The sequence below is a fragment of the Juglans microcarpa x Juglans regia genome, chromosome 2S (assembly GCF_004785595.1).
Source record: "Juglans microcarpa x Juglans regia isolate MS1-56 chromosome 2S, Jm3101_v1.0, whole genome shotgun sequence".
NCBI classification, from domain to species: domain Eukaryota; kingdom Viridiplantae; phylum Streptophyta; class Magnoliopsida; order Fagales; family Juglandaceae; genus Juglans; species Juglans microcarpa x Juglans regia.
Window position 1 is genome coordinate 1818563 of NC_054597.1, and position 26928 is coordinate 1845490.

A 26928-nucleotide genomic window follows, 5' to 3' on the forward strand; every position below is an offset into this window, starting at 1 on the left:
TTATCATCTCAATTCAACTCACTTCAACATCCAAACACAACCTTAAGGTTCACTGACTTGAATGCCTGAACTTCATATTTGATATTTGGAAACATTTGATCAAATTGACTATTTGTTCCTCGACGGCTACACTTCTTACTTAATAGTTGTAAGTTCATTGATTTGTTTCCTATTTAACTGGATTAAAGGAAGCTTGCCGCAGCAGCTTTAAAGGTGGGGAAAGTAGAGGGGGAATCAGGTATACACAAAATACGAGAAAAGAATAAATTATTTGAAAACCAGAATGTCTGGGAGTTTTAGCTCTTTCTACGCTTTCTTTTCAGAAAAGGCATAGCACTTAGACCTCCAACAGAGGTCTTTCCAGTAGTATTCCGAGGCGGTGACGCATCCTCCTTCGAATTACCCTCATTACTTGAAGCATTTTGAAGGTCCAGATTCGATTCGGTATCATATGCATCTGTCTTCCCTGTGGCATGAAGTCCATCCAAGGCACCTTTGGGGCCCAAGTTAGATTGAACTGAACCAAAATCAAGATCAGCTTCATTTGTGAAATCAATGCGATGGGATGGGTCTGGGTCAGCGCTTCCTGAGGCATTAGCTGTAGGGCAATGAGTTCCATCTTGGTCATTCTTTGTCTCACCTTCATCCAAGCAAAACCCACCTCCCGCATTGAGGTAGTCTTTACAAAACTCGGCCCCAAAAGAAGGATCGCCACATTGGCTCACATCTGGCAGATCAATTTCACATTTGTCAGTGCAAAACCCACCACCCATTTCATGATAGTCTATATGCAAGTGCTCCTCATGAGCATAATCTCCTGCATTATTATGCTGTTTGTTTTCGTTATGACCAGCAGCAGCATCTTCACATACAACCTGGGCTGAAGATAAATCCCGTCCTACTGCCTCACCAGCAGAGCATTTTTCATCACTCTGGTCTGATGACTTCTCCCCATCATCCATCATAGAGTCATTCACAGTGTAATTCACAGGCTTCCGAATTCTCATCGACTGAAAGATATAAGCAGGAAAATGAGTGCAAAGATGAATTGTTTAAAGTTGGGTAAGGTAAGAATGAAAAGACTACAAGACTTTATTCTCTCTGATAACATCCATATCTCAGGTATCAATCTGAACTGAATGGTAAATCACATAATTAGAAAAAGGCTTGGTGGACATAATTCCATGAAGGTGATACTTTGGCAAATTATTGTTAAGAGAACAGAAAAAGACTGTAGCTTACCCTACGAACTTTGTCTGGCACTTCTAAATTCTCCACAAGAACTTCTTGCTCATCATCGTCTGTGTCATTACCACTGCTTTCACGTGGTTCAAAACCAGAACTTCTTTTTCCCCTTCCTCTTCCTACTCCATCACCTCTTCCTCTCCCTCTCCTTCCACCTCTTCCATTCCCATGCGATCCTTTGTTGCGACTTCGTCTGCCTTCTGTCTCCATAGGTGGTATGGCTGGAATAGGCTCTACAGAATTCCTCCTTTTCCTTGAATGTTTGGGTAATGATTTGTCCATAGAGTAATGCTGGTTCCCAACATCACTCCCCTCTATTTCGCTTGAAGGTTTTTCAGACTTATTATCCCCAGGTTCAACAGGGTTTGCCCTTCTTTTCTTTCTACTCCTAGAAACCTCTAGTAAGGGATTATCCATCAACTCCAAGGTCTGGCTCCCAGTGATTCCTTTAACAGCTTTCTTAATTCTCTTGCTACGAATTTTTGCAAATCGTTCATTGAAAGTGTAAAATGCTTCCAACCGCAATTGAGTCTTCATCAAACAAGTAACATATATTTGTGAGCACCATCTTCAGAGATGAGGGATAAATGAATAACATCATAACTGACAAGGATGTGTGATAGCCAACTAAATATTGCTCAGATTATGTGCACCAATTGATTTTAATTTAGTAGCAGGTGATGATAGAGATGAGAGCCAAATTCTCTTGGATTTTTTTTTTCTTTTTGGGGGGGGGGGGGGGGGGGGGGGGGGGGGGGGGGGGGGGGGGGGGGAAAGAAAGTGCATGTCCCTAACCTCGTGTTTGTCGTACTCCTTCAGAACAGGTACTAGCAACTCATCTGCCTTCTGGTTACCCCACCCGAACTTTTCCCAACACAATCTGTGAAATAAAAAGAAGCTCGTCAGAAAATTAATTATGAAATATTTCAATTTTATTTGTCTAAAAGTGTAAGGATTGTGAATACTGTCAGAAATGTGGGTGCATTGTTGGCAGTGGAGGCATGTATTCTGCCCTTGGACTGGATTAATCATTTGTAGTTTTACCATATGAGTTAGCCATTATATGGCGTGCATCTAGAAACCATAAATAGGAAGAAGTGGGCATGGGCTTTCACAAAGTTATTTGAAAAGAAATCAAGCCCAAACGCAGAATGTGCAAACTGAATATACTAACAAGAAGAAGCCCTGTCCAACACCAGAAAAATAAATCCAGGTTGCACAAGGAATATGTAAAAGCCTAAGTATTGATTAATAGCATGACTATACATAATAAAAAGACAACTTCCCCTTCAAGCTAATATACTATAAGAAAACTTTAACAGGACAGACAGTCTTTTTTTATAAGAGGAGGGGACACAATCTTCAAGTGATGAGAGCTGATAGATTTACATAGTGACCCAAGCTAGAAACCCAAAAATTCTCTTCCTTTTCTTTTCTTTTTCTTTTTTCATTTTTTATTCTTTAATGTATCAAAAGATGAAAATGATCATCAACCATCTCAAAAGATACAACTCATATGACCCCGAAGCTAAATTTCAACGAATAACTCACTTGCGAAGAACAAAATGATCTGGCTTTCCCCACGTGAAAGGCTCAGTTGAATTGTCCACTTGTGGAGAAAAGTAAGCAGAGACAACTGCTTCACTAGGGAAAACAGGAGGAATATGCCAGTTCTTGCTCACATTTCTCTATTAAAAGGAGAAGAGAGAATAAGAATGAAAACAAAAGAGCAATGACAAGTAAATAACAAGGCGGACAACATGATCAATACATGCTTATCCATAAAAATCTGCTTTATGTCGTGCATGGAAGTTACAGACTGCTGCTGCTCTTGACCTTCTAAAATGTTTAGGTCAGATCCAGAGACTTCTTCTAAATTTCTTTTTGAGCACTTCAAACCATTGTCAATAACTTTTGGTCCTCTTTTTTTCACAGTTGATCCTGTTTCTGCATCAAACTTTTTCAGGATGGTGGGATCTGGTGACTCAATCCACTCCCGAAATTTATGGAGGCCATCTTTCTCAGGAAATGCATTTACAACCTCAATAGCATTGACAATGCCAATCCCACTACATAAAAATATAATCAATGTATTAAGTTAGCAACCAAGTTCAGCACCCTCACAATAAAATTCAGTTGTATATATATGTAAACTAGCAATAGCATGAGACTCCCGTAATAGTAAATGACAAACGAAATTTGTATGAAGCACGGTAAAATTAGAAATATATGTGGCAATACTTTCATGGTCAAATCACTAGCAAAAGTACAAACAGCAAAGGAAGTCAGATCTGCAGCTGTTAATTACCTGACACCTTCAGTATAATCACTTCCAAGAAGCAATGCCATCCGAATTAATTTTTCTCTAGTCAGGCCAAGCTCCTTCTCCATGTCCTGAAAATAAAACGTGTGAGCAAATTGCATCAGCATAATTTAATTACTTTCCAAAAAAACAAAAGAAGAAAAGAAAACGAAGGGGGAAATAAAAAATACAAGGAAGGGGCCTGAGTAACAACATGCACCATAGGGATGAAAAAGTGGAACAAGAATCAAAGAGCCCCAAGCTAAAACTGAAGGCTCTGTTCACTCCAGTTGAAAAAAAGATATTCAAAGGACACTCTTGTTATATGCTTATCACAAAGCCAAAAAAGTTTTAAAAAAATCAAACAATTAGATAACATTTGGATACCACAAAAGCAGATGTGTTTTCTTTTTCAACCAAGAAAAAAATCCATATCAAGAAATGGTAAATGGTTTTTATGAAAAAAAAAAGGACCAGAATTAAGATGAATACTCTCATCTAACAAAGCCTCGCAAAGATACAAATTATAATAAACTTTCAAACAAATAAGTATAGTTGGTACAAAATATATAGAACAACAAGAATAGTAATGCAGCAACACAAAATTCGGACCTTCATGAGGTATGTCTCAACATACTTTCGATCATCAAATATATTCTTGTATACACTTCTTGCCCCAAACAAAAACACATCAGAGTCATCAGTCACGACACCATCAACAAGGTTTGCAAGTTCCATATAAGCACATTGAGCTTCTGCTTCCATTGGTGCAATTATATATGGCAAACCAAACATTTGCAGTAGTTCCTGCAAATTCATCAAAATTATAACGGACTTATCTTTTCCCAAGAAAGACCATAACTTACTGAAGCAAAGTCATACTGACCGAGAAAATGCCATAACTTATCAATTTCTCATTTGTTTCAGTAAGTCAAAAATCTTTTTCTTTTTCATAAGTTTAGTAATGGAGTAAAAAATCTAATAGGTGCATCAACTGACAAACTCCAAAGCCTGTCTACTGGATCGAAGGGCTGTTTCCCAAATGAGTTTAGAGTTCCCTTGAACAAAGTCATTCTCAAAGCACGGCACAACCTGGTGTCTAAAACACAAGGCAACAGTGCAACGAAGCATAAATTGGGGTCCATTACTAAATCAAGCCAGTCATACCAATGAATCGATCTTGACCATTGTTCATACCAATCAATTGATCTTGTCCATTGCTCAGAAAATAAAATAAATAATATTAACCATATATATTATTCGAACATTGCAAAATTTAAGCCACACCTGGCATTCTGCAAACATCTCGCTGCTGACAGATTCTGCATTACGCTCAAGCTTTCTCTGCTCATCTCCTAGACTTAAATATTCTTGACCCAGAATTTGGATTTCCTCTGCCAAAGTACCTTCTATAACTTCGGCGTCGATATTTTCATTTCCCTCAAATGGAGAACCATGTTGGCCATTTTTTTCTTCTGCAGCCAACTTCTGCTGAAAATCAATGTCATTTCCAAGTCAATTGTGGATAACTTAATTAGAGGAAAATCAGGGTTAACCATATCAATAAAATAACATACGGTTTCAGTTTTAGGATCATTTAACTCATCACCAATCTGAATGCCACTGGTATTGGCACCAGATATATGAGAATTATGCTCTGAACCCCTGCTAGGAAAATTGGGCGATCCAGCACCAACACTAAAAGTACCCAGAGGTTGTTCTGCAACCACATGGACCTCTTTTTGCAACGGAGCAACATATTCTGAACCTGGAATTTCTCTGTACAAACTGTCCCTTTCACTGGCATCTTGCATTGCCTGTTCAGAATGGGAACCTGGTTGTCTTTCACATGGCTTATTGATCTGATTCCCAGAGTTATCAGAGCTACATGCCACAGATGACTTCAACTGTCTCCCAGAACATTCAATGATTTGTGAGACAGTAATTCCAGCCACACCATTTGGCTTTACATCTCCATATACTATTTCACAAAATGATTCACTTTCTTGAGAACCATGCTCCCCTACCAGAAGTTTCCCACCAATATTATTTTTTTGACCAAAGATTGCAATATCTTTACGAACTTCTTCAAGATTTTTCTGAACTTGTGGTAATTCAAGACTAGATTCCTTATCCCCTACATACTCAAGACTTCTCCTTATTGCCTCCTGCAAATCAGCCTCTTCTTCCAAATAACCTTTAGAAACTGTTCTTCCTGCTTCCGCTTGTTCTGGGGAGGTGCTTTTATGAAAGTTGCAAAGCCCTTCCTCCCATTCCACGTCACTCTCATCACTAATTTTGTCTTTCTCAAGTGAAGGCTTAATTTCCCCTCCATTGTTACTAGAGAAACTACCAACTTTATCTTTGATGATTCCTTCTTCCCAATCACAATTTGAATAAAGGTTAGAAGACTGCTTCCTTGATGGGGTGTTATCAGCAGAAAAGCTTTTTACTGGATTTCCTGCTACTAAACGAGCAAATAGATCGTCATCACCATTCTCCCCACCATCTATCAAGGATATCTCTATGGAAGTGTCACTTTTTACATTGGATTCCTCATTTCTCCCATTCAAATTAACAGATTCACTATTACCATAATGTGAAGTTTCTACAGACTGCTTGGTACCAGGAAAGCTTCTTGGGGCACTAATTGTGTCTCCATCAACCATAGTTTGAGCATTTGCAATCTTTCTTGCATTTGTGCTTTCCTGCTCAACCTCTTTCATCAAGTCCAGATTTCTTTGTATATCACGAGTCATACGGATCCCCATAGCTCTCACTCTACTAACTCGGACGTGCCCCCTTTCATCCATATATGTTTCAATATTGTCATCAAAAACCCTCCTAGATTCATCCAAGCCTGAACCACTCATGGCATTGGACTTACTGGCAGATGCAACACTATTGATGAAATTTTGAGAAGGATGCTCTCTTGGTGTCTCTAGTTGCTTATCTCCATTTGTCTCTCCTCTGGCAGTTCTAAACGCCCTGACATATTTAAGAATGTTGAAAACAAATGAAAACCTTGATTTCTTTTTTTGTAAAATTTTTTTATTAATACTAATATAAGAAGCCCAAGTATACGGGATGTATACAAGAGGAAACACTTAGTTAGGAAGAACAAGCATCATTATATCTATCAAAGATTTAATATTTCTCACCCCCCCCCCCCCCCCCAAAAAAAAAAACAGAAAACATGGACTATTTTTTATGCATAATTAACATACAAAATATGGACATTGACTCACTGTTTATCACCAGTAAATGATGATGAGAAAATAAATTCTCTGTTGGCTTCAGAGGCTATCCGAGAAGTTTGTACGCCTCCTACCCCGCTCCCAGCAGCAGATTTCTGCACTTCATCTATCTCCCGACGGAAAGCAACAGTTTTTAGATAAGCTTGTATTTGCAGCTCCGAGAACTTTGTGGGATCCTAAAAGAGCATAAAAAAAATCAATAATAAGATGCATCCATACTATCAAACGAAGACATAATTGGAAGGAATCATATCATCGCTATGATGTATAGATCAATCTTATGATTATAGAGGGAGACTGCTAAATAATTTATCCTCATCTTGGTAAACAGTATATATAGAATTCCTATGGCATATAGTTGCATGTGATATCAATCTTTGCTCAGAAACTTTAGAACCTTACATGTAAACTGGCAACCCACTTGCTTTGATTCCAGACTCTTGGAAAGGCTGATTATATCACCATAGGATCTCTAGTCTAACTAAAGAATTATGAAAATGGCAAAACCAATAATTATATGGATAACTAGATACAAGTATTCATGAGATATTTTCTGAACTATCCATCTTCCAAAATTGATAAATATGTTATTTTTCAATCCTAAAAGTAGAATGCCTAGCAAAATCAACAACTTTCACCACAAGAATGAGCATATCTCATTGAATAACGTTTTTACTGTTTCTAACAGCAGAGAACTTATTAGTGTACGTATGTCATGTTTGCAACCTGACATTATTGCATATTAATTTTTTTAAAGGTAATCAAGTTTTATTCATAAGATAAAAAAAAGACATAGCCCAGGTACACAGGATTATTGCATATTAAAATGAATCAGAAACGCACATGAATGCATCCCATTACCAACCTTCTTGACTTTCTGATACTTCTGTCTGTTTTCAGCCATCAATCTTTCTCTCATCTACAGAGAACATCCATAATAAACATCATAATAAAAGGAATGTCAAGAAGGGAAAGCCAAAATGCTGAAGCTGAGAAAAATCCATAAACAATCTGTAGGGGCACTTACTTGAACAAGAAGATCAAGTTGCATTGATGGAGGCAAAGCGGCCAATACAGTAGGATCAAATTCCCCATTCATTTCAGGCTGCAAATTTAATTAAATGAAATAAACAACATATTTTTAACAGAGGTCAATAAGTCTCACATGACAGCATGATACTATGGTCTAAACCACACAAACCCAAAGTGTGTCTTTGTTTCCCAAATATGGGTGTTAATAAAACTACCAGCATAATCCAAACTAACCACATTCACACTTGGGCCATGTTTGTGTAATAGATATTGAAATAGCGTGATGAGTCCTTATTCCTATAGGTTGAGTTTAAATATACGAATTTGAATTTGCATTTGGATTTTAAGTCGAGATTTAAAATGTTTTGACTCCAAAACTCATGATTTTCAAATTTTTTGTTTAGATGAATTTTAGACATAAAGGGATTTGAAGTTCATTGTAACCTATTTGTTAGAATGATTAGGAATTCCTTTTCAATAAATGGATTTTGAAATCCAAGATTTTGAGTGATTAAAATCCTGCTGGGATTTGATTCGTGAGGTAATTTTTTTACAGAAAACCGTTTTCAAACTCCCCAGCTTTTATATTTCAAGGAATTAGAGAATCTATTGAACTGGTTATACCAATTTGACCTAGCAACCCCATCAGCGTCATTTTTATGTTAGTTGAGAATTTTATTTTATAAGTACACAAGTTGTATACAAGAGAAACACCTAGCTAGAATTATAAGCTGATAAAACACAATAGTATGTCATCAACTGTAATAATAAAAGGTAATAACTCCAAGCAAATACTTTGGCTTGATACTTGGTGAGGGTACAAGGGTCCAATTTTGGCTTTATACTTGCTGTGGTGATAGGGCTCTTTGTAGCGTGTTCCCTACTTTGTTTCATATAGCATCTAATCGGCTTGCATCTGTTGCTGATCTGTCAGTAATTTCGAATGGAATTTTGAAGTGGGATGTTGGTTTTACGAGAGCTGTTCAGGATTGGGAACTTGACGAGGTGTCTGATTTTTTCTGCTTCCTTTATTCCCTGCGGGTTGGGGGTGATGAGAGGGATAAAATGATATGGAAGCATACGGGCAGCAAAAAATTCTCGGTTTGGAGAGCGAAAGAGGTCTCATGTGCCTTCCAAAGTTGCATTTGGAGGTCTCATGTGCATTTAAACAGCTTCACTTGGAAATATTTTGACGTTTGATAATTTGAGAAAGAGGGGTTTTGTTATTATGGAATGGTGTTTTATGTGTAAGAAGCATGGGGAATCGGTGGATCATTTACTTTTGCATTGTGAGGTGGCTAAGGCATTATGGGATGGAGTTTTTAGTAGAGTTGGACTGGTTTGGGTGATGCCGAGGACAGTAGTGGATTTGCTTGCGTGTTGGATGGGGCTTCGTAGTTCTAAACAAGTGGTTGCAGCGTGGAAGATGGTTCCTTCGTGCCTCATGTGGTGTATTTGGTGGGAAAGGAACGAGCGATGCTTCAATGATAAGGAGCGCACCTTGGAGGAAATCTGGAAATTCTTTGTATTTACTTTATTACAATGGTTTTCTGCTATAGGTCTTGATGGAGCTTCTGCTCATGATTTTCTATTTTCTTCTGATTTATAGAATGTAACTAGGTGTTTCTTTTGTATACTTCATGTGTACATGGGCTTCGCCTATTACATTCGTTCAATAAAATTTCATTTTACTTATAAAAAAAATACTAAACAAAAACTTACCAACATCATCTCTTCGTCTTCATCCTCATCTTCGTATCCTTCACCATTCTCCCCAAAAGGAAAAGGATCAGCTGATTTTGACGCACAGTTAGGTGACCTCTCAATTTCCTCTGCCAAAATAGACGCTGCCAACCTAAACTTACTCATCAGAATCAATAATATAACTTTTTTCTTAAAACCATATGGTAAATATACCCTTGTAATCTACAACTGTGAACCCAGCTTACATTTCATCTAGCTTTTCCTGATTGCCACTCGGCCCACTCCTCAATATCGCATCCCCACCATTTGAACTGCAACCAAACATACCCGTTTCACCTGGCATAATCATCTTTCCCTTGAGCTGTTACATCAAACCCAACAGAATTGAGTCAAACAACTATGTTTTTTTCCCTTGATAAGTAAAACAAAAAGGTTATCATTAAAACATTGACACTGCTTGGGTTAATGCAAAACAATTTTTTCAATATTCTGTATAATAATGAAATGTATACAATATACAGTAAAATGCTTGGAAAACAAAAGCAAAATGAAGGAAAATGTAAAATATTTGACTTGACAAGAAACCTTTATCTATTTATATTAGGAAACTAACCTGAACGAGAAGATCGTGTTGCATCGACTGAGGCAAAGAAGCTAATACAGCTGGATCAATTTCACCATGCTCTGGAGGCTGAGAAACAAATATCATGCAATAACCCTCAAATATTTAGCAAACAGATCACGAAGTGAACATGAGCATTAATTAAGTATGAGACTTAACACCTCCCAAGCCAAAGAAAGAAAGTATTTTCTAAATGCAGGTGTTCAGTAAGCCAGCCTGAAATAGTATAAACCAACTATTACTAATTAATTCCCAATGCAGAACTTACATCGCAAACTGGTCCAGCATGAGACACAATGTCTATGATTTTGTAAAAAACAAAAGGTAATAATCCATAGAGTACGTAGAATAAACTTACTAGTATCCTCTCTTCCACTTCACTATCATCCTCCTCAGCAGGAATAATAGCAGCAGCAGCAGCAGATGTTGATGCATTGTTAGGAAACCTCCCATTATCCTCTGCTGCAATAGATGCTGCCAACCTAAAAACCAAATCATTCAACAGTCAATGAAACCTATAAACCACATAGTCGGAAGACAGCCTGAAAACTACAAATGGGCATGCAGCTTACATCTCATCTAGCTTCTCCTGACTGAAACTTTTGGAAACCATATCCCTTTCTAACTGATTACCAACCATGTTGGTTTCTTCTGACAAAGTCTTCTCACCCTTAGCATCATTCTTCTGCTTCTTCTGCCTTTTCTTCTGGTTCTCAATTTCCTTTGCCAGTTCTTTCAGTTTCATTGCCTTAAGCTGTTAGCAAGAAGCAGATAGCCAACATATCATATCAAACACACCAGTCAATTGTACCTCACTATGAAACTAACTAGAGTTATCCTCCATTTCACCAACTCGGCTTCTAGAAAAGAAATTCACACTCATTCGAGATCTCTTCACTTCCAAAAAACCAGACCGAGATCAAAATTAGAATCTATAAGTCCAAAGGTGTTTCCCCAGTTCGCTCACCAAACTGACAGAGTACATTCTTCAGGTGTTTCAAATGGTATAAAATAATAGAGTTGCAGCGAAACACAGCCACATAATGTCCAACGCGAAATGCAAAGTCACCTTCTACATCCAAAATCTAACACGATGAATTACCAATAATACTCAAATGCGGCAGGAAATCCAATTACAAACACAGAGCTACATACAAAAATTTACTGCTCATTTATTGCATCTCATCATTACCATAAGCAAATAGAAGAAATTCAAAATTAAAATAATGAAAAACAAGACGAACCTGATTGAGAAGCAACTTCTCGGCGGTCTTTCGGACCTTGGCCTGCGCGTTGTCGCGCTGTCTGCGGCGCGCGATCACGGTACGGCGCTTGAGAGCTGGGGTCGCCCCGTCGAAGACGAAGACAGGCTTGGTCCTCAGGAACAAGAGCTTGCAAATTCGTCGAAAGAATCCCAGCAAATGAGCGTTCCGTATCATCTCACCCTTCTCGTCCCGCATCGCCTTCATGAACTGCACCATCCATATGCTCGCATCTGGAATACAATTCATAATTCTACTGATGAAAATCAAAGGCTCGTGAGGTTTGAGAGTTAGGAATAGGGTTAGGGCTAGAGTGGTAGTACCGATGGCGAGCTTTTTTCCGGCGAGGGTTTCAACGGACACGCGGCGGCCGACGGGGGCCAGTAGTTCCCAAAGACCGTGCACTCCCATTGGTAAGTTGTAGTGCCGACGACGACGCTTTCTTCTCTGATTTTCAGTTAGTCCATTGCCGCCAAGACATATTAAAAGAGGATTTCGTAGGAAGTAGACAGAGCACAGATTGTGGTCAAAACGATGTCGGGAGAAGCCATGCAAGATATTAACAAGAAAATGATTTATCCACAATATTTTATATAATATATTATATAATAATATATTAAATAAAGAGTATTTTTATAAAAATATCTCACATTTAACACATTATATTATAATATATTATATTGGTATATCATTACTCAGTAATATAGTTTAGGTTAGTTTCGTGGAACGGAAGGAATGATGACGACGTCGTAGAATGTACGAGGACGACTTTGTCATTGTGGAACAGTGGAAGTCGGTATTTAAACGTGCAGATTTGTTCAAACAAATAATAAACATATTGCTCCAAGAAGGAATACGACTGTACATCAACGTTACAAAAGAATCTTGGGCTTCTTATTTAAAAAAATAATAATTGTTACAGAGTATGTAAATGTTGTATAATTATTTTAAAAGAAATAAATAAATATAGATTTTATATAAAAAAAATTAATTTTTTAATAATAAATTATACTCTTTTTTAAAATAAATATACATCACTTACACACTTTATAATTATACGAAACATTACCTTTAAAAATACACTCTAAATTGAAATTCATAGTTTTACATTAAAAAAAAAAACGTTAATATTTGTTGGTATAAAATCCAAGATAGATTAAAGGCTAATTAATAGCCCAGCCCATGTTGAATTAGAAGCCCAATAGCACAAAAGACTAAAAAGACTCAGAGGTAAAAAGCAATAACTTGAGAGATGCATTGGAGTGACTTCACTCCACCAACCAGACCATCTTCTTTTTCCCTCCTTAGCATTTGAGAGCAAATAGAGGATGAGTACTTGCATCAAAGATCTGTGCATAGTGATATCACCTCCTCAAGTGAAGATGCAGGCCTTAATACCGAACTGCGTAAATCATTTTATCTTTCACTTCTCTTTATATATATATTTCTGTATTTATTTTACTGTTCATGTCATGAACGAGCGTTCCAAGCATCGCAATTATCGTCAAAGATCTATCATAGTCACGCAATCATATTGTTGGCTTTCGACATTTGGAAAAATGCATCAAACACATTCTACTTGACTAGTTGATATAAGAAGTTACTAAAAAAAGTGTCATATTACAAACTACAAAATACCACTAGAGATTAAAAAGAAATCAAAATGAATGGTAATACTATTTTAAAATAAAATTAATAAAAAGTGGTCAAGATTGCTGGTTTCAAAATTCATTCTAAATTGAAAGCCATAGATTATACTTGATAATTAGTTTCCTAAGCGAATATTCTCTGGTGCATCAACTGTAAATTGGAGAAATTTTTACATAGATAACGTTTTTGTTGTACAATCCAAATGAGCAAGCAGACTTGGAGGTTGCAGCTAGCTATTACTGCTGAGGCATTGGCCTCCATGCATCAGGAACTAAAGTAGTAGATTGGATTTCTCACGGTAGCTTGAAATCCATCCTCCAACATCTCACGGCCATGGTTAGCCAATACGGCTCATCTCTTGTCGATGTTACTGCGACCAATGCATCCAGAGTCCAGACCCTTCAAAGGAGACATTTATGTACTTGGTGTCATGCTTCTTGAGCTACTTACTGGAATGCTGCTGCAACAATGGAGTAGACTTGGCTGATTGGTTGAGTGGAGTGACATAATACCCCGCATTAAATATAGGAAGGTGGTGAATGAAATCTCACTTTAGAGGGAGAATTTGGTCCCTCTCAAAAAAAAAAATCATATAGTCTTTTCTCTAAAAACAATTGGGGGAATAAAGGGAAAAATTTTATGGACTTGACAAAAAAAATCATGCCAACCTGACCTCTACAATCACATCAGAGAAGGCATTGCATTAAAGACTCTCCTTATACTGTTCATAGACTCCAACTAGGATGTTGATGATGATGATGATTCATGCTTAAAACTCCAGGGGACCATCAAGGGTGCTGATGTATAATGAACACAATTAACTGTGCTTATTACTCACAAATGAGTCATTATCTCTTGTAATGATGAAAACTAGAGATCAAACTTGTAATAAAATCACCATTCTCTTTCGGTGTTCACCAGCCAACCTACCGTGATAACGACCCCAGAGATGCAGATATTACTTGGTGAAGTGGATAGACCAAGAGAAGAAGAGGTAGATATTACTTGGTGAAGCTACTGCAGATAATGACCCACATGGCGGCTATGTTCAACCACAACAATGATATCGATCACGACAAATAATACCACATGACTTCTTTCTTTTTCTTTTTTTCTTTTTTCTTTTTCTGGATTGTAAGGTAATTGTGGAAACTCATAGGAAATGCAAGGAAAACTGTCCACCTTCGGATAGCCAGGATGTCTGCAGAGTGCAGAGTGGTTTCCCTCACCGAGCCAGTGCTGAATCCGGTGAGGCTGAAGTTTGCTCTACATCCACCTCCAATCAGGGGCTGAACTTTGGCTTTCCACCCACAAAACAACTTCAAGTTCCTCGGGTACATTACAATACTGATTCAGCTTCCAAAATAGTCAAAATTATCACAGGAAATACTAACTTATTTTTAAAACAACGCTTATTTGATCGGATCATGTTTCTAAGCAACTCTTTTGCAGACATTGGTTATTAGCAAGATATTGATCTTCACATTAACCCTCACGACATTGGCTCTTATATATAATCAATACATGATCAGTGAGGATTGGAGATTGGGTTGATTGGATTTTTTTGTAGGTGGCCATCATTAATAATATGCTGGAAAAAATTTACAAAACTTCTTTTTTCCCCCCCAAGCCTAAGGGGACCAGGGCTGAGCTAGATAGAAAGTAAATGCAGGTACCCGTGGCAAACCATAATCAATTGGGAATTATGTTGACAAAGTGGAATGATTAAGATGAGACAAGCCTGCGTTTATGGAGAGTGAACTGTGGAACCAGTTCTCATACACCTAACAAAGGGCCTGCCTTTTCCTTCTTAATCATCTTCCTTGAACATCCATCTAATATGTAATTGTCATCCATATACGTCCGCCTGAAGTGCCCTTAGACTCAACGCAAAGAATCATCCACATTTTCTTTGTTTAACGGCACGGCCATATGACTCACAAACACAAGCAATTGCTTAAACTAAGGCACTCAAGAATATGACAAAAGGATAGTGATCCTATGCAATCCAACAATGAGCAAATAGATGAGTTTGAGTCCACATTGAGTTTGACTCTATTCAAACAGGATATTTGAAGAGGATTTTTTTTTTTTTTTTTTTGATTTGGCATTGGATATCTAAGAACAAAGTCTCGACTAATTTGGAGGTGCAGAAGTTTTTTCCAAGTGCAGTAATTCAACTTGAGCCAAGATAAAAGGAAAAAAAAACAAATTATATAACACAAAACAAGCCAACGATGAAGAATTTTTTTTTCTTTATTTTAACAAAAGAAGAGTCCCAGAATGCAAAGTGGAGCTCACAAAGTATATCTGAGTTAAAATAGAAAACTCACTAGTCTCTACAATTAACGTTTTGTTACTACAAACTTCTCGTAGTAACGTGGGGTTTGTGTCCTTGATTTTCAATGTATCATAGTTTCTGGAGCCCAGCCATCTACTCTTACACCTAACCCACCGGACAACTGTGGTGAAAAACAATGACAAGAAAGCAAAAACAATAAATAAATAATCAATCACGCCTCATAAATTTATGTGGTTTGATAATCTGACTATATTTATAGAAGTGCAGATAATTTTATTATGATGAGTAATCATAAAATATTTTAAAGAAAAACATTACTGTTTAAAATGATCATATTGTACATAATAAGTATATTTATAAAATTATACGATAAAAATTTTAATTTTTATTTTTTTACGATATTCATTTTAGTAAAATATCGAGCCCGAATCAGTGAACTCTTTATGTGCCGTGTGATGTCTTCCCTAGCACCGACTTGAGCGAACTCTACACTTTCCGAATAAAAAACAGTGCCAAACAAGAAATCTGCACTCCATGACAGAAGCTTCATTAAAAATTCACTCAAAAAGTCGTAATGAATTTTTATCGCGAGTCTTCAAATCAGACCGTCACTACAATGAACCAGACTGCACAGACCAACAACAACTTCTCTTACGCAGAGCCCACAGTAGTTTCGAACTTCGCTTCAAAAAAAAAGCCCAGGCCCGCCCACCTTGAACCCCTAACTCGAGAGTGGAGCTTTGTCGCTTATGGCAGGTTGACAACAGAACTCTCACGCGCTCTTCATGGCATGTGGAGCAGCTGAGTTTAGTGTCTCTTTTTGTCATTCTTTGCAACTCCCATCGAAAACTACCATTGCTGCCCCACTGTAGCTGTCTTTGGTTCTATTGTTCCAGAACCTTAGTTTTTTTTTTCCTCTTTTTTGTGGGGAGGGGAGCTGTTCCTCTCACCCACTTCACTTTCCTTTCCTTACTCTATTTAACTGGCCATAAAGCCTATTTTTTAGGGTATTTTGCTAGAAGAACATCATATTTCTTGAGAGCTTTTGAAAATACATAAATGGTGGACTTCCCAGAATCCAGTTAGGTAAGCTCTAGTTTTTATCATATATTCTATGCCAGCTTCCATCTTATTATTGATCCATCAGTGACTTCCCTTTCATTTGAAATCGTGGATGCAATAAACAAATGCTTCGGAAAGTACCTTACAAGTTACAACCAATGGCTGCCACCTTCTACTATTCTCGAACCTGAGCGCAAAAGCCGTAATTTTTTAGGGGGTTTTGAATCAACCAAAAGCATTTAGCTTTGCTAGTATCGAAATGACTTTGGTGTGTGTTTGAATACAAAGAATTAGGTGTTGCTACTACATGTTTATGAGTGCGCCCATACGATCTGTGAGATGCCCGGATACAAAGAGCACGGGTGGTTTTTGGAGCCTGCCCATTTGAAGATGTCTTGGATTCAGCATCAAATCCAGCAAAAAGATGGTTATTTGAGCTACCCCCCTCCTCTTTCTCCTTCATCCACATCTCCGTATGCTAGTACATTTCATAAAGAATCAACTCCATCCTCTGGTACTCGAATAAGTCCGGCTGTTCTTTTCATTATAGTGGTTCTGGCCGTGCTATTTTTCATCTCTGGTTTACTCCACCTGCTTGTTAGATTTCTTGTGAAGCACCCATCTTCCTCAGCATCTCCTCAATCTAATAGATACCCAGAAATCTCAAGCTCTGATGCCCTTCAGAGACAGCTACAACAACTCTTCCATCTCCATGACTCTGGTTTGGATCAAGCTTTTATAGACGCTCTTCCTGTTTTCCACTATAAAGAGATTGTGGGTCTGAAAGAGCAATTTGATTGTGCCGTTTGTCTCTGTGAATTTTCTGAGAAGGACAAGCTCAGATTGCTTCCTATGTGTAGCCATGCTTTCCATATCAATTGTATAGACACTTGGCTCCTATCAAATTCAACATGTCCTCTTTGTAGAGGGACCCTCTTCACCCCCGGGTTTTCCATTGAAAACCCTATTTTCGATTTTGATGATTTGATAGAAGAAGATAGTTATGCCGGTAATGGTGAAAATCGGGTCACTTCTAGTCAAAAGACAGCGGAAATGGATGAAATTGTTGTTGAAAAGGGGGTTTTCCCTGTGAGACTTGGTAAATTCAGGCAGCTAAATGTTGGGGCAGAGGAGACTGGAGGGGGAGAGACAAGTAGCAGTAACTTAGATGCAAGAAGATGTTATTCAATGGGATCATATCAGTATGTTCTGGGCAATTCAGACCTCCAGGTTTCCTTGTGCCATGATCGACAACACCATGATATCAAACTCTCACGGGGGATGGAACATAATGGGAATTCCTCAGTTAATGGCGACATGGAAGGGAAGAAGATTAGTACTGTGACTAAAGGTGAGAGCTTTTCCGTTTCCAAGATCTGGCAGTGGTCAAAGAAAGGCAAATTTTCAAGTTCCTCAGATGCACAGATGGGCTTGCCACCTTCTCTTAGTACGGAATTTCCATGGATGAATAAAAAACAAGGGACATGAAAGGTATTTGCGCAGTTGTTTACTTTTCCTATATATATCTTCTACTGATTGAAGTTTATTATGCTTTAAGCTATTCTTACCCAAAAGTTTTTTAGATGCTAATTCATCGATTATGAATTTATGATTAATGGCTGTGGCATATTCTGATTGTACGGCATCTCTTGTTTTGAAACCTGAAATTTTCCTCTCTCGTTCGAGGGATTTTTCTTATACTAGGGAAATGATAATATAGGATCTGCTTCGATGGCCCATAGTTGGGTTGAGGTCCTGATCTCATTGTAGGGATGAACAGATGATGTCTCGTGTCTTTTTCAGAGAATCATCGATGTATGTGCATTGGCGACTTTGCAAATTTTAATGATCTCAAGGCCAAACTCATGGAAACATCTTGACGAGAGAAAACTGATACATTTGCTAGTTCAGGGGTTGTATCATCCGAGGAGCATGCGTATAGAATTTAAGCATATAATCATGGATTGGAATGGCTTACAAAAGCACTTCATCTGAACCTGTTACTTTCAAAACTTCTTATCAAATTTATCCCGTAAATAGTTTTTTTTTCCATCTCAACCTTGCTGTAGAAAAGATCGCAAAACATGTTGTAACGCTAACTCAAAGCCAAAATAGTTATAGAGGACTTTTACATTGTTTGGACCCAACAAATATATTTAAAGTTCTTTCAAAGTCAGGACCTCTGCTCTCGTACTATGTTAAACCATTAAGCTTTATTTGGGAACACAACTGTTCTCAGATGTTCCCAGACTACTTCACTACTATTTACAAGCTATTAACTACTGTTCTGAGATACTCTTAGTATCCAAACGAGCCCGTCCCAAAAGTTGAAGCTGATAGGAAAAGGCATATTTAATTATTTATATTGTATTCTTAAAACTGTAAACGCTTGATATGGCTCTCATTCTCTAGCTTAGTACCAGCATTATGATTTGTGTCAAGGGAACAAGTGCTCTTGCTTTCTTGCCTTTTGAGGCATTGGTTTCTTTTAATCTCCTTACTATTGGCAAATACTCTTTTAGAAGAATGTGAACATAATCTTTTTCGATGGTTGATCTTTTGGGTTGGTCAGTGGTGGTGGGATCCATATAAAGCTGTGTGAGAGAATCTTTCATTCCTGTGATATGAGACCTTTGTTTCAAAAATTGGCTGTACTGGCAATGCTGTGGGGTCATACTTTGCTCTTCCCATGTGGCCTTGTTGAAATTAACCCTTCTAATTATGCCTGATTTAATTTCAAATGTGGTTAGATCTCAAGTTCAGCAATTTGTGAATGTGTCTCTACACTGGATCTATATCAGAAACAGTCAAATGAGACTGGAAAAGGGGGCAAAGGAAAAGGCGGAAAAAGAGAAAGCTGTGCCAAAATTAAAAACAAAAGATAAGATAAGAAAGAAGTGGGAATTTTGATGGTTCTTTTGCTTTCTTTCTTGTTCACTTTTATGGCTTCTTTTTTTTTTCCCTGTAATTTTGGAGAGTGGATGTCGTCGGTGGAATATGTAGATATCATGTTTGTTACTAACTCCACCAATTTAATGACAAAACTCAGGCTTATGGGAAATGATAGTGTCTTCCTCAATCTCCATAGAAAAATGCAGCAGACGCTCTACCAACCAATTATTATTAGTCAAACTACTTTTCAAAGGGGCTCAACATTCGTGCTGTTTAAGTACTTTGAAATGAATTAGAATTACCACCCTCTATTTTTCTGCCCCTTTTATTTTTGGCTGAAAGTAGACTAACCACCTCGGATGACAAAATGGGTATACTTGTCTCCAATTTATGGCTCACACAATGGACGCTCATGAATCGGCATATGATATAATACTCGGCTCAAATGCCAAACCCTAGCACAGAGGCATCCACTCGCAAGGAACCGGACTTGGGCAGATTGAGTCAAATTAAAGGCCAGCCAAGCCCATCTGGCCGCATCAAATTGGTTATTCTCAAATTTGTGAACTTTTGAGAAGATGATCTAGCTGCTGTAATGCATCAAAGGCGATTCACAATCCATTGAACTAGTAAAGTGCGTGAAGGGTTTGTGGGACCAAACGGTTGGCGTGCTTATATCGAACAATTATCTAAACAGACAAGTTAAGGTCTGTTGGGTTGGGGGGACCAATTCCTTAGATTGGGAACGTATTTGATATTCAACTTCTGCAACAAGAACAACAAGCCAAGAAATTCTAAAATTCTGATGTAGGACTAAAATAGGTAGGACAACAAAGCAAGATTCTATGTAAAATAGGTACATAAATCCTGCACAATTATGGTCCGACGGTACCATGCCTCCAGAAGGAAACAAAAAAGTTATGGAAATGGAAGAGTTGTTGATGGGATGGCCAGCCAAAGTGTGTAAATAAGAGGAGAAAAATGATGAGTAGAGAGAAAGACAGATACAGAAACCCCCATCAAGCTGTTGTCTACTCGAGATGAGGCTTTTCATAATAAAAGTTGGGGTTGAACTTTGCATGATACAAGGAGCATGCAGCTACCTGCCCTTGTCTTGTCAAGACCACTAAAAAGTTGGAGAAGGAAGGCACAAGGGAATTGGGATATGCATCTGCTGTGGGGAAAATAAACACTACTCATTCAAATAGGATATACAAGGAAAAATACTTGCCATTCGTTAGTTATCAGTGGCATCACACAACATACAAGTTAGGATATCAAAAGACTAGACTTTGGTGATGGGATGAGATGAGATGGAAGAGTATGCAAAGGATTACATCCTCAAGAGTTTTTGGATCCAAATGATTTTTATAATTTAGAAGAAGATAAATCCGAAACTCAACATTAAAGTTGTTCTGTAAGCAGTATGACTTCAATATTATCACGATGAAGTTTGTCAATATTTTTCTTAACTGTTGAAAGTGGTTAAATCGAATTTATAAGAGATCCTAAAGCCTATATAAGTTAAGATTTCCTTTTTACCTATGAAATGAATACATAAAAAATGCAAAGAAATTGCATTAGAATATGCCTCTTCCACTTCTGATGCCAATTAATGTTATTTTTCCCTGTCTCAAATGTCATAAGTGCCTATAATCATCTCCTTACGACATCTCATCTACCACAATTAGTGGCTGGACATCACCTCCAGTAGTGAAAGTGAAGCACCTATTCCAGCATGACATGGCAACATCACTACGTCCTTGAAAAAACATGAAATTTTCATACTATCTGAGCGCGGACATGATAGCATTAGTTGATGCCCGGAAAAAAATAAAACAATTCAAGAATCCAACATGAAACTTTTCAAGGTTGAACTTGTCTGGTAATTTTCTTTCACGTAAAAAAGCAAACACATAACATTCGAAATAAAAAAATCTCTGAGAATAGTTCATTGTTCAAAATCCAATAACGTAAATTCCTTTTTGCACCCCACGTTAACAATCCTCCACATCACCGTATATAATCACAACCCCCTTTTCTTTTGCCATTTCTTACGAAAGGGACGAACATGTTATCGAATCTATCGTAATAAAAAAAAATGTCACCGACCACCTGTTTCCCATGTCGAGAGAGAAAAAGTCCACGCAACCATCGCGATTTTCTTGTCCTCTCAACAATTCATTCCCCCCCCCCCCCCCCCCCCCCCCCCCTAAATCGGCGCTGCAGTCTGCCACTGGCGCACCTCAATAGAAAAAAAGATACGAAAAACTTGCCTGTCATCTCCATGCGCCTCACGTGAACAACGGCGCGTCTTTCCCCAAATCCATGGACGACTTCGCCGAAGCCGGAATAGAAGCGTACCGGCAGGAGAAATCACGGCCAAAATAATCCTCATCCAGGTGACCATTATGGCCCGGCCCCTCGTCGAAATTCAGTGCGTAACTCAGAGGGTCATAGTGGAATTTCCCCTGTCCGGTCCGGTTCTTGTTGAAGCGGCGGATAAAGGTCTTCCATTTGGGACCGGCCACGAGCTCTGACCACTCTCGGAACTTCTTCCACCCCCGGGTCCACCACCTGTCCTCGTTCTCCGCCGTTCTCATTGGCTCCCACCAGACTGATCCGACGGTGGAGGATCTCCTGGAACCCATACACGGCATCCATAAGCAGCAACCTCTGTCGGTGAAGAAGAGCCCATTAATGTCGTCATTTTCCCGTGGGGAGATATCAGGGGCTTGCCCCGACGACATTTCCAGATCGCCTTTTGCTCGAGAGGTTTTCAGAAAGGAGAGAAATTGATAGAGTTTCTTGCAAACTCTAACTCAATTTCTCTCTCTCTCTCTCTCTCTCTCTCTCTCTCTCTCTCTCCCGCTCTCCCTCTCGCGGTGGCAGTGAATGCGTGGGTTTGGTGGGAGAAATAAGGAGACGTAACAGAAGCTTCGTTGGCTTTGTACATGCCTACCGCATTGAAAGGAAGACATTTATAGAAGCCACCATTTCTTGTAAATTAAAATTAAAGGACAGACAATTCTACCGAAGATTTGTCCTAAAAGTTATCCCGAATGGTGTATTTTATTTTTTTATTTTTCATTTCATTTTTTTATCTATTTTTTAATCATCATAAATATTTTTAAAAAAATAAAAAATTCATAATATTATTAAAAAATATTTTTTTAATCATTAAGTAAAAATAAAAAAATATTTCGGGAGAAATCTTCGGTATCCATTTTCAGGATCCCAAGTATTTCTCTTTTATTATTGAGCTGAATCAATGTAATTCCCACTTAATTTCGACAGCTCATTTTAGGTCATTTTTAAAAGCCACATATAAGTTATAACGGTCGAAATCCAGCCCGATTCATTAAAGAGACAACACACCAATTTCCTTTACCTAAAAACAATTTAAAAATAAAAAACAAGCAAAGGGATATGGAGGATCCAAAACGCACTTCCATTGAGTTGTACTTTGCAATTTGCATGTTGACTTGGATGCTACAAAATTTCATAGAAATAACTGTAACCGTTGGTTGTTGCCATCTGTCGCATTGCTATTCGCTAACACGTTTCTCTTTTGTTTTTGTCATGACAACCGCTTAACGGTCAGAATTACAACTGTAATTGACGGCAGGAGTAATGATCGGATTTGGTCACACTTTTGTGAATCTTTATGTTTAAAGTAATAGTATGTATAATTGTGGAATGCATAGTGGAGTGACTTTAAAAAAATATAAGATTTATTATTAAAATATTATATTTTTTCATACGAATCTTATATTTATTTATTTTGTTTAAATTGACTACACGATATTTATAGACTTACGACTGTAGCTATAATTTTTCTTATTTTTATTACACTTTTGTCAGTTTTAATGGGTTAGTTGGGCCTTAATATTTTAATCATCACCTACACAAAGCCCAACAATAGTACAAATGTTGATATAGAGGCCCATAGTCTAGCCCAATGGGCTGCACCAAAAAAGAAAACTGATGTATTACCTTTGTCTTCTTTCCTTTCCTCCGTAGCCTCTCTGTTTAATCTGATTTCTGCCTTCTCATCTTCTACAAAGGAGGCGTCGAGTGTTTTGGTTAACAAAACATCAAAAGTGGACACGACAATATTTCTCTGTGATCATTTGGATTATCAGTTGGCTGATCCTGACCATAATTGGTCAAAATTCCCTAATTTTTAATTTTCACATTAAAAAATCCACACTGTTTATAGACTTTTTACCAAAGGGTGGTGCTAACGGCCGCCAACGTTTATCGCTGGACGTACTGCTAGTATAAATTTATAATTTTTTTTAATTATATTTTTAGTATCTTTTTAACATCCTTAACTATTAAAAAAAAAATACAACTTCACTAATAACTACATCCTTAATTGCTAAGTAAAAAAATATATAATTAAAAAAATTAAAATACTCTAATGGTAACTTTGAACGGTAAAATTGAAGGAGCATTTTCCTTTACAAAAAATATAGTATTTTATGCTACATAGTTTCCGCTCAACTCCCTTTTCCAATGCCTTCTTTGTGTCATGGGGAGGGCAAATTCTACCGTTGCTATACATAGTCTTTGGGATTTCTCAAAATTTTAAGAAAATTATCTTTCTTTACTATTTTTTTTTCCAGTGTCTACTATCTAATGCCTTGGAAGAATTCCAGCACTGGAAAAAAAAAATTGTTGATAGCATTTGTACTTGGTCAAAGAAGCATATGTTGGACTGGAATTCTCATTCAAGTACTCAAAAATGGCCTCAAGTTTCAACCTCCATTAGTGTTCTCTCTTCAAAGTTGCCTCTCGGGATTAATTCCGCCTCCCAAATGGATCTACTTCCAGCTGAGTTTCCTTACATGCTTCGTAACATACAGATTTCCCATGCGTGTTTGAACCGGGGCAATTTTTCTCCCGTTTCTACAGGCCCTGTTGTTCTTTCTTATATTTTGGAACGACCTCTTGCCATCCTTGATTACTATAAATACCAAAACTTTACCACTCAGTTTCACATCCCAACTTCTTCCTTCTCTACAAACAGAAGAGAAATCTTCTTGTTCAGGCTGCATTTGCTCGTCCTGAAATATTAATCCATGGCCAGACAAGCACTTCACGCATGCCACTTCCTCATCCTTGTCATTTGCAGCTTATCCTTCGTTTTGCTACTTTCTACCACAGAAGCCCGCACTCTGCCAGTTCAAAATCTTCACCACCATGGCATAGTGAAGCCCGGTGCAAGCCAAGGAGGGACGGGTCATCATATTGCTGGAGTTCTCAGCCTTTGGGGTATAGAGATTAAAACATCAGGTCCAAGCCCCGATGGCGGGGGCCATCGTTAGTTCATAAATGGTGTCCACGCGGCTGGCTGGCTGGTTGGGAAAACGATATCTCCAAATTCTTATCTAAACTTGAGACTCTTCGAGTTTGGATAAAAGTTCGAGAGAATCTTAATCTTAATCCGGCTAACTATCAAAAAACAATATAAATAAAATGTGTCATGACTCATGAGACACATGGTCAGAATAATTAACTACTAGATTATGCTTTCGTTTAAGGGAACTTGAATTACTTGTATGCTATGAACGATGTGAAAAACTTACAGCATCATGTTCCTGATCGCTGCACCATAATAATAAAGCTCTTGAATAAAGTATTTTTATTGCTTTTGCACCAATAAGACTGCATTCAGAAGTTGAATTGAGTTGAGTTCTCTATAAATAGTTGTGAGTTGAGATGGTAGAGTGGGTTTTATAAGATCTACATAAGATGAATTTAGATGTGTTTAAATATTAAGATGAATTATATATTTATGAGAAGTTAAAAAAATATTATAGATCTCATATATAAAGAGGTGTTAAGTTGAGAACGATTGTAGGTATTACATATAAAGAAATTTTAAATTGAGATGAGATTATTAATTTGTAAAAAAAAAAAAAGGGCCCTTAATATGCGCGCACGCCATATTACTCATACGAGCAGCATAAACAAACTTAGCTCTAGTTTGACCTTCTGTTTTCTCATGAAAGCTTTTATTTTTTCTGGTATACTTGCTCGAGATCCAATATGGAAAAATGACCCGCAAGACCTACCTAGCTGGGCGATATCAAATGCCAGGCAAGTCGGCCTGCAAAATTACCTACTTCGAGGTTAATTGCTCAGAGCCGTTTAAAGAAAGAAAATATCTTAAAATTTTCACTCCTGCTTCTTAAATTTTTGCAGATAAGTATAATTAAAATAATGGAAATTAAATTTAAAAATTGAATAAAATATTATTAAAATATATTTTTTTAATATTATTTTTTATGTATAAATTTAAAAAAATTAAATTATTTATTTTATTTTATATAAAAATTTAAAAAAATTATAATAATTAAATGAGATGAAATAAATTATAAAAAAATTATAAAAATAAACGAGACGTTAGATAAGACATCACAATGTGATTATCTCTGTGTCATTAGTTATGCATAATTTGAAAACATAATTTAAGAGAATGTCCGCGTCATCTAATTTGGAAAGAAGATCTCAAATTCAGTAGAAAGGATACGTAAGTTTAGCATGCTGTCCCCAAGGAAATACCTTCTTTATGACTCTTCAAGTTGATTTCTGACTTGGCAACGCGACGACTACACACAGCTTCTCCATCAAACTATCGTCATCTTATCTTTTCTTTTCTTTTCGGTGAGTACACTTGCATTAATGAAGAAAGCTATTATGTCACTCAAATCTTATCGTTCGATTTGATTATTTGGTATTTTTTATTTATTAATAATAAAGAAAGTAATTTTAAATGTATTAACATATTTTTTTTATTTTTAAAAATATTTAAATACATTAAAAAAATATGAATAGAAAAATAAAAAATAAAAACTAATTTTACAACTAGCGGTAACACCGAGCGATGCTACTCCGGCAGCAGAGTAGCACCGCTCTGCATTAATATGATTCTCTAGGTTTCCGTTAATAAGAAAGTACAATGCAATTTAGCCGTATAGTACTTCCTTTGTAACACCCGGCGCAGCATTAAACCGGCTTTTTAAAATTTTTTAAGTTTATATATATGAAAAGTCTATTTGAGATTAGAGTAATTTTTAGAATAAACTATCCACTCAAATTTTATTTTGGTGGATATCTAATTTTTATTAGGATTGCAAATTAAGTTAAAATTATTAAATATTTTTGAATTAGGTAAAATCTTTTTATGGGTCAAAAAATTTGTGGGACAAGTTAGATTATTTTAGAGGTTGAATCGAGGCCCAAAACTCAGGAAAAAAGCCCAAACCTTGCACGCCCAAAATCCAAGCCTGTGAGAACCAACATCAGTCTCCTCGTCATGCATGTCTCCATCCCTCTAGGATTTACTACACTACATCAATGCATGTATAAATACCCATGTAATCTGCACTTCATGCAAACCTTGTTTTTCTTTTCTTTTCCAACCTAGGATTGTTGCAACCTTGAGTTCTTCAGTGAAACTCCTCCACAACTACTTTTTTTTTTTCCACCCTTCATCGTCATCACGTCCCCACACAAAGGTCTACCCAGCCCCACGTCACAGACAAAGTCCATGTCCAAGAAGCAGCCATAGCCACGGCAACAACCAG

At 37.4% G+C, this 26928-nt stretch overlaps 3 protein-coding genes across 13 annotated transcripts; 1 reads left to right on the plus strand and 2 right to left on the minus strand.

The window, feature by feature from the left end:
• Positions 1–98: 98 nt before the first annotated feature.
• Positions 99–11972, minus strand: LOC121252721 (DNA repair protein UVH3). 5 transcript variants are annotated; one of them, XM_041152493.1, is made up of 19 exons: positions 11748–11972; positions 11407–11657; positions 10735–10916; positions 10521–10644; positions 10154–10231; positions 9786–9901; positions 9559–9691; positions 7832–7909; positions 7670–7723; positions 6796–6980; positions 5125–6535; positions 4835–5035; positions 4160–4354; positions 3554–3639; positions 3017–3314; positions 2797–2933; positions 2041–2125; positions 1243–1776; positions 99–1010 (listed from the first exon to the last, which is right to left on the minus strand). In XM_041152493.1, the coding sequence occupies exons 1-19, from the start codon at positions 11833–11835 to the stop codon at positions 297–299; spliced, it is 4950 nt and encodes a 1649-aa protein (XP_041008427.1). In that variant the 5' UTR covers positions 11836–11972; the 3' UTR covers positions 99–296. The 5 variants fall into 5 exon arrangements, with proteins under 5 accessions (XP_041008427.1, XP_041008430.1, XP_041008425.1 ...); XM_041152496.1 differs by having other exon boundaries at positions 4835–5005; positions 5772–5777; positions 6343–6535; positions 11407–11972; XM_041152491.1 differs by having other exon boundaries at positions 11407–11972.
• Positions 11973–16210: 4238 nt separating this feature from the next.
• Positions 16211–19517, plus strand: LOC121252725 (RING-H2 finger protein ATL46-like). 5 transcript variants are annotated; one of them, XM_041152499.1, is made up of 2 exons: positions 16211–17929; positions 19011–19517. In XM_041152499.1, the coding sequence occupies exon 1, from the start codon at positions 16778–16780 to the stop codon at positions 17924–17926; it is 1149 nt and encodes a 382-aa protein (XP_041008433.1). In that variant the 5' UTR covers positions 16211–16777; the 3' UTR covers positions 17927–17929; positions 19011–19517. The 5 variants fall into 5 exon arrangements, with proteins under 5 accessions (XP_041008433.1, XP_041008434.1, XP_041008437.1 ...); XM_041152500.1 differs by lacking the exon at positions 19011–19517 and adding an exon at positions 18209–18610; XM_041152503.1 differs by lacking the exon at positions 19011–19517 and adding an exon at positions 18219–18610.
• A 1717-nt stretch (positions 19518–21234) lies between these two features.
• LOC121252726 lies at positions 21235–22296 on the minus strand. Of its 3 annotated transcripts, none has more exons than XM_041152504.1 (2): positions 21716–22296; positions 21235–21642 (listed from the first exon to the last, which is right to left on the minus strand). In XM_041152504.1, exons 1-2 carry the CDS (start codon positions 22078–22080, stop codon positions 21543–21545), a joined length of 465 nt encoding a protein of 154 aa, XP_041008438.1. In that variant the 5' UTR covers positions 22081–22296; the 3' UTR covers positions 21235–21542. The 3 variants fall into 3 exon arrangements, with proteins under 3 accessions (XP_041008438.1, XP_041008439.1, XP_041008440.1); XM_041152505.1 differs by having other exon boundaries at positions 21235–21635; positions 21709–22296; XM_041152506.1 differs by having other exon boundaries at positions 21235–22295.
• Between the last annotated feature and the right edge of the window lie 4632 nt (positions 22297–26928).

Excerpts from the sequence above, each read along its gene's own strand:
- LOC121252721 (XM_041152491.1), bottom strand. The coding sequence starts at position 11,835 with ATGGGAGTGCACGGTCTTTGGGAACTACTGGCCCCCGTCGGCCGCCGC. Across the intron at positions 10,232-10,520 it reads AAGTGGAAGAGAGGATACTA|CCTCCAGAGCATGGTGAAAT; the intron begins GTAAGTTTATTC and ends TTTGTTTCTCAG. Across the intron at positions 3,640-4,159 it reads TTGAGACATACCTCATGAAG|GACATGGAGAAGGAGCTTGG; the intron begins GTCCGAATTTTG and ends TTTTATTTTCAG.
- LOC121252725 (XM_041152499.1), top strand. The coding sequence starts at position 16,778 with ATGCCCGGATACAAAGAGCACGGGTGGTTTTTGGAGCCTGCCCATTTG.
- LOC121252726 (XM_041152504.1), bottom strand. The coding sequence starts at position 22,080 with ATGTCGTCGGGGCAAGCCCCTGATATCTCCCCACGGGAAAATGACGAC. Across the intron at positions 21,643-21,715 it reads CACCTGGATGAGGATTATTT|GCGCCGTTGTTCACGTGAGG; the intron begins TGGCCGTGATTT and ends TTGGGGAAAGAC.